The sequence below is a fragment of the Sinocyclocheilus rhinocerous genome, unplaced genomic scaffold (assembly GCF_001515625.1).
Source record: "Sinocyclocheilus rhinocerous isolate Xijiao unplaced genomic scaffold, SAMN03320098_v1.1 scaffold898, whole genome shotgun sequence".
Lineage (NCBI taxonomy): Eukaryota > Metazoa > Chordata > Actinopteri > Cypriniformes > Cyprinidae > Sinocyclocheilus > Sinocyclocheilus rhinocerous.
This window is the reverse complement of record NW_015652144.1, coordinates 1,358,548-1,365,524: the sequence shown is the minus strand read 5'-3', so window position 1 is coordinate 1,365,524 and position 6,977 is coordinate 1,358,548. Positions and strand designations below refer to the sequence as shown.

The 6,977-nt window shown below is 34.9% G+C and overlaps 1 protein-coding gene across 3 annotated transcripts in view; it reads left to right on the top strand.

Annotated features, from left to right (window-relative positions):
- Positions 1-4,959, top strand: part of LOC107713694 (transducin-like enhancer protein 1) — a 26,599-nt gene extending 21,640 nt beyond the window's left edge. For 2 of the 3 annotated variants that reach the window (XM_016519281.1, XM_016519280.1), the window contains 5 exons: positions 867-917; positions 1,608-1,757; positions 3,177-3,296; positions 3,454-3,710; positions 4,870-4,959. In XM_016519281.1, the coding sequence (XP_016374767.1) occupies positions 867-917; positions 1,608-1,757; positions 3,177-3,296 (321 nt within the window). In that variant the 3' untranslated portion in view covers positions 3,454-3,710; positions 4,870-4,959. The remainder of the gene's footprint in view (positions 1-866; positions 918-1,607; positions 1,758-3,176; positions 3,297-3,453; positions 3,711-4,869) is intronic. The other variant, XM_016519282.1, reaches the window with a different exon arrangement.
- Positions 4,960-6,977: the final 2,018 nt, after the last annotated feature.

The window sequence follows — 6,977 nt, the reverse complement described above, 5'->3', positions numbered from 1 at the left end:
AGGCATGACGAAGCGGATATCGTTCTCTTTTGGAAGACCAAACAAAGTAGTTTCTCTTTCACAACAAAACACACAGCGTCTTCACGACATGGCAACAACAATACTACAGCGAGAATATAAGTTATGCCTTCTTTCTTTGCGTGCACATTTGGGCGGCGTTATGCAAATCTTCCCACATAGTGAGGTAGACATGTGGGGGTGTGTTAGAACGAGCCGTTTTAGGTAGGTGTGGTTGACTCTTAACTTTTATAAAGAATATCTCTTTGGTTTTGAGACTTTAGTCTTTGCAACTTTACAGATCTTCTTTATGCACCAAGAGCTTGTAACACTCCAAAGAGAAAAGAAACATTGAAATCGCATCATATGACCCCTTTAATGTAGTTAGAACGGCGCTGTAATTTAGTTTTGAAATTTCATTAGAAATGCTTGTTTGTTTGTTATTTTAGTATTATTTATATACAGTTACAGGTTTTTATTAATATTTTGAATTAGTTTTTATTTTTATATTTTCAGTTTTTATTTAAAATTGTGTTTAATTTTTATTTTTTGTTATGTGCTTTTGTCGTTTTATTATTATTAATATTATTATTTTATATTACTATTTAGCTTTAATTAATTATTATTTTGGTTTTAGCTTTAGTTCAGTTTTAGTTTTTATTTATTTCCAGTTATGTCAGTGCTTCAGCTTAAAACTATTTTCTTTCTTTTTTTCTTTTCTTTGGCATCTTGACAAATCTGAGGACAGTTTGAGAAATTTGAGGACAGTCTGAGAAACAAGAGATTTAAGCAAAAGTCTCCAATTTCTCATTGCTGAAGTTATTTTAAGCTCATGATTGGGTTGGTCTGATCATGTGTGTTTCCTGCAGGAAAGTGGTGGTAAAAATGAAGACGCGCTCAGAAGAGACAGCAATAAAGAGGTGTGAAAACTCTTTCTTTCATTACGCAACAGTCACCAGCAGTCGGTTTTGATTTATGAACTTGGTAATATTCATTGACAACATAAGTTTTATCACATTATATAATGTTTGATAGATCATTAGTTCAAACTTTACATTTCTAGAAATGTCATGATACTTGGATTCCTATATTTTCCTACAAGTTCATATTTGAAAATACAGAAACTATTGATCAAACACTGTATGATGTTTTTAATGAATTACTAATGACAGCTATTGTACAATTTAACCAGGTTCATTAATCATAAACTTTAGTCATAAAAGCTTCATTTGGCATCACAACATGTTTACCTGGTAAACAGAAACATCAAAAAATTGAACATTAAAATAGAAACATTAGGAAACATTAAATAGAAATTCAGAAATCATGTTTGTTAGTGGTATTCGCTAAGGTAAGCATCACTAAAATGTTCATGAATGGGGTTAGTTGTTTCAGCAATTTAACAAATAATTTCCGCACCATCCAACCCGTCCTGCATCGTTTGTCTGTGCTTTAAATTATACTGTAAATTATACTTTTAAATCCCATTGCCTCCTGTTGAAGAAGTCATACTTGTGCGACATTTGCATGGGCAAACACTGCTGTAGTTGCTTTTTAAGGTGGCATGATTTGCAGTTTTTGATGAGGTCTTGCACTGTCTGTGTTTGCAGAAAAGCGCGTCACCCGCAGGAGTCTCTCCCAGATCGACGGAAGGGAACGGACTGACCAGCTCTCCGGTCCTCCGGAAGAATCCATCCAGAGAAGGCTCTTCCTCCCCTCGCTCTCAGCCGCGCTCGCCTCTCTGCAAGAGCCCCACTCAGGTACGAATCGATAGGAAATCATCTCAACATTCCCATAAAATAGGGTCTGAAACAGACCACTGATGTGTTTAACTATGTCCTTTTCATGCCATTTAAATGTTTTGGTAAATTATAGCTTATCAGAAATATCTAGGGCCCCTATTATATCACAGAAACCAGTCATGAAAATTGTAGAAAGTCATGGAATTTGTCAAAATTTGGATAACCAGATCAAAAGTAGGGCTGTACACTTAATCAAATCACAATATGGCTAGAGTCTGTGATATTAAACTGCAAAAGACTGCTACTGAAATATGAAGTGGTGGTGAGAGTCTCTTTACCAGCATTTCACTGAGAAAATATCATCATATACACACAGAAACTCAAAGGCTTACACTACAACTCCCCAAAATAAACGTTTGGTTTTCTTAAAGTGATGATAACAATAATAATACAGTTTATAATTTTTTTAAAGGAATATTACACCATTTTCATCCATGTTTTAATATAAACAGTAAACCTCTGTTGTGCAAAGGAATTGTTCCAGTTTTTTTAAAAGATTTATTAAAGTGTTGCAATTTCATCCATTTTTGAAAATAAGTTTGTATTAAATCATAAAGCACAGAATCCAGAAAAATTCAAACAGACAACACAGAGTTTCTGTAGACAGACTTCATAGGGCAGTGTTATTGTTAAAATGTTACGAAATTGTTGTTTTGTTATATTTATTTTTATTAGAGATTAGATGTTTTGATTAATACAGTTTTAATAAACCATTAAAAACCTAATCCAGAATGAAAAAGGCAATCATGGAATTTCTGGGAGGGAAAAAAAAAAAGAGACATTTTATAGGCTCGTCTTGTTGTAAAAATTTCAATAAATTATTACATTGTTAAAGATTTATGATTTCATTAATTAGACATCTTTTTGGATTATTACAATTTTATTTTAAAAAGTAAAACCGTAATCCAGAAAAATTAAAACCCAAAACACAGAAATTGGGGGAAAATAACATGGAATTTTTGAAAATGTAAAACACATTTCATAGGGCCCCATTATTTTAGTAAATTATTACAATGTTAAAATATTGTTGATTCAACTAACTAGGCATTCTTTTTTCTTAATAAAATTGAATTAAAAGCGTAATCCAGAAAAATTTAAACCGCACAGAATAAAACAAAATTAGGGGGGAAAATATGCATTTCATATTGCCCTGTTGTTGTTAAAATTCTATTCAATGATTACATTGTTAAATGTTTGTGTATTCAGTTGATTAGACGTCTTTTTTTTAATTAAACCACAGAATTTTGGAAAAAATAAAATGGATTTCACAGAGCCCTAGATATTGTATCTAATTATTTTTATTATTAAAATAAAACAAAAAGAGAAGTTTCTGTGGACATGGGCGTGGTTTATTTGTTTTACTCTCTGTGCTCTCAGGAGAAAGTGAGATCTCCGTCTCCTTCAGCGTCCCATGAATCACTCTCTCCTGGCTCTCCAGCACCTCCCCGCCCTCTCTCGTCCTCCGCCCGCGGCCCGTCTCCCGCTCTCAAACACTAGGTACGTCCTGACTCTTGCTTTTACCGCTTACAGTAAACGTGGGCGGCAGGGGGATGTGATTTCATCTCTCGCTCGCCTCCAAATGGTTTTTCCAATTCCTGCAATTCATTTACAGTGACGAATGCTTATACATCTTGACATCTGGTTTTCCTCACAGGACCCACTCCAGCCCATGGAGTGAGACTAGTGAAAGACCGCCGCTACCCCTCCCCAGCCCGCCCTTCCCAGAATGCACGGGGCCGGCCCCAGAGCGCTCGGGCCTGGGCATCAGGTGCCTTGTCAGAAGCCCTTCATCCGTTCTCGTGGCCCTCTGAGCGAACCGCATCTGTGTCCTCACACGCCGGGCGTAATCAGCCAATCAGCTGTCTGTCTGACAGCTCTGTCAGCCAATTAGAAAGAAGGCTGAATATTCTGGTGAGTAATATGTTCTGGTGTGTGTAAAAGTGTAACTTTTATATACTACACATTATTATTGTCACGTAATTGATTAATCTTTAATATTATCATATGTTTTTTTTTTATGTATATGCATTTTAATATAAAAGATAAATATAAATAAATAGATTTTATTAAAATATTAATATATAAACATATTTTCTTCAGGCCAACATCTAAATATATATGATCATTTTGTCTAAATGATTATATTGTCTAAAACAATATATTTACTAAAACACTTCTTGATGATAAAAATGTAAAAGATTTTCAAAAATCGTTGTTAATTTCTCAAAAAGTCATTTGTGACCCAGGACCACAAAACCAGTCATAAGGGTCAATTTATAAATAAATAAATAAATAAGCTTTCCATTGATGTATGGTTTGTTAGGATAGGACAATGTTTGTCTGAGATACGACGAATCTGAGGGTGCAAAAAAAATCTAAATATTGAGAGAATCGCCTTTAAAGTTGTCCAAATGAAGTTCTTAGCAATGCATATTACTAATCAAAAATGAAGTTTTGATATATTTACAGTAGGAAATTTACAAAATATCTTCATGGAACATGATCTTTACTTAATATCCTAATGATTTTTGGCATAAAATAAAAATAATCTTGATAATCGATAATCTTGACCCATACAATGTATTGTTGGCTATTGCTACAAATATACCCCAGCGACTTAAGACTGCTTTTGGGTCACATTTGTAAATTGTAACCCATTTTACTTTGGTAATGTGACACGTTTCTGAGTACAATAGATAGTCAATGAGGAAAAAATAGAGTTTGGGTTATTTTCCATTAGTAATACATTTTTAATTATTAAAATTGTATTTGAATAACTATTAGTTTCAAGTGGGCATACCTAGAATTTGATGAAAGATTGTGAAGACAAAAAAAAAAATGACTATGAAAAAAAATCTTAACATTTTTTGAGATATTAGTTTTGTAGCTGTTAGGAAACATTAGATGTGATGAGCAAAATCTCTTCATGAAAATTGCTGATAAAAAGAAATGATGTAAGATCCTAACCTCTTATGTCCTTAACATCTCCAGCAGTGTTAATGTGCTCAATAACTGCAGCTAATACTGGGTTTCTGTTGTGTAATCATGTGTGCTTTGTTTTGTCTTTCAGTGTGACAGGCTTCTCCGTGTCATCTCCCACACAGAAATGGACTGAGATGCTTTTACTGCCAATTTTATGTCAAAACGAGTTCAAAACAAAGACATGGGAACTTCTAGACAAATGGACATTGAGGTGTTCCTGTTATAGCACCATTTCACTTTCTCCCCCAGAGCTTTTAACTGTGTCAGAAAAGAGCTGGAATCACCCTGAAGTCATCGCACCCTTCCCCCTCACTGAAGCAGACTTTAAGAAAACTTGAGCATAGCATTAGTTTCAGACCGTATTCAAAGAGAAATGATGCTGGTTTTGCTTGTAATAAACAGGCTTCTGTTGTTCATATATGAATACTCACTTTATGATGCTAAATGAAGCAAAGCATGAGACTCTGTGCTGTGTTGCAAATTAAATCATGGTCAAAGGATGTTGTCAGTGTGTTTATATTCAAAACACAGCATAATCTTGAGTGCTTTATTGCATTTGAAAATGGTTAATGCATAATAAAGACATATTAAGTACACAAAGGTTGATTAAAATCTCATTTTATTAAACGAATTCATGTGGCAGTTTCTCTCCTTTGGATAATGTACACAGAACGTCTCTTTTAATTGTAAACCAGGACAGTTCAGGCTTTGAACAAACTCGAGACCGTTGCTGTTTTGCTTGATTTTAACACTAGGCTGCGCTATAATCAAACGCATATCAATCTGATCAGGTTTATGTTTGCTTTGCTCCATGTGGAACTAGTTCTGAGATCTTCACTCCCAATCTATGCAAATGGAATGGCTCGACTCTTTGTTTGCAAGCTTTTATGGTATTAACACTAATCGTTAAAAATGACTTGAAACCTGCTCAGCTGACGTCAAACACTGATAGATTTAGTGCATCTAAAATCATTTACCAGATGAGCGAATGTTTTGGCTGAAGTGGCCGAACAGTTTTATCTGACTGATGTAAGACAGCATCGTGAAATATCGCAGGTCAAACATCCCAAAACGCTTCGAGGATGAAGCGCTGGAAACATTTTTGGGTCGTGTTCTCATAGTATACTAACACTGATTCTTGAATACTGGGACAGAAGTGCAAAATGAAATTTTGGTTTAACATGTTCAGAGGATTTCATTTGAATTTTGGTGAAACTTGCTTCAATTTTCTCTCAAAATGTGTTTTTTTTTTCTTGTCAATCACTCATTATGTGTTGACATCCATACAGATTCAATTCCATTTCTTGAATTATCAATTTATTTAATACACGAGTTTCACAATTTGAGTTGAATTACTGAAATAAATGAACTTTTCCACGACATTCTAATTTATTGAGATGCACCTGTATTCGAATTGTTGAGTTATTGTACATATACTTAGAAGTATTGACGTATTAAACTGAGGATGGCTGATTTTAGGGATAGTAAGTGATTGTCGATTTTGATCAAATAAGGAGGATTGTATGAAATGGTACTTTTGTGATAATGGTTAAATGATCATTCATTTCAAAATTTCTTTTTTGTGTGTTTTGTCCCACATCTCAAGAATCATGCTGAATGGAGAAACTCCTTTTGCTGGATCACATGGACTGTAAAGAAGCTCTTTGTAGCAGGATGTCACGTGTCCATGACACAATGCATGAATGAAAACAGCCAAACCAGCCTGAAAGCAGTCCCACCTTCAGACAATATATAAAAGACATTTTTAAAGGGGTGGTTAATTGCGATTTCACTTTTTTAACGTTAGTGTATAATGTTGCTGTTTGAGCATAAACAATATCTGCAAAGTTGCAGCGCTGAAAGTTCAATGCAAACGGAGATATCGTCTTTTAAAATTCTGGCAGTTTAATGCCTACAAAAACGGCTCGTAGGGACTACAACGAGTTACTTCCCGGGTTTGTGACATCACAAACCCAGATAATCCCCGCCCCCGGGAACACGCACCGAAGGGGGCGAGGCCATAGAGAAGAGGAAGAGTTGTTGCCATGCCGTTAAAACTAGGGGTGCACGAAAACATCTATTTATATATGAATCGCAATTCTGTCTTCTAACAATTCTAATGGATACACAAGATTCAAAATCAATGTTCCTCGCGTCGCCCTGCTGCACACGCTCTGCATCTCTCTCTCTCTCATT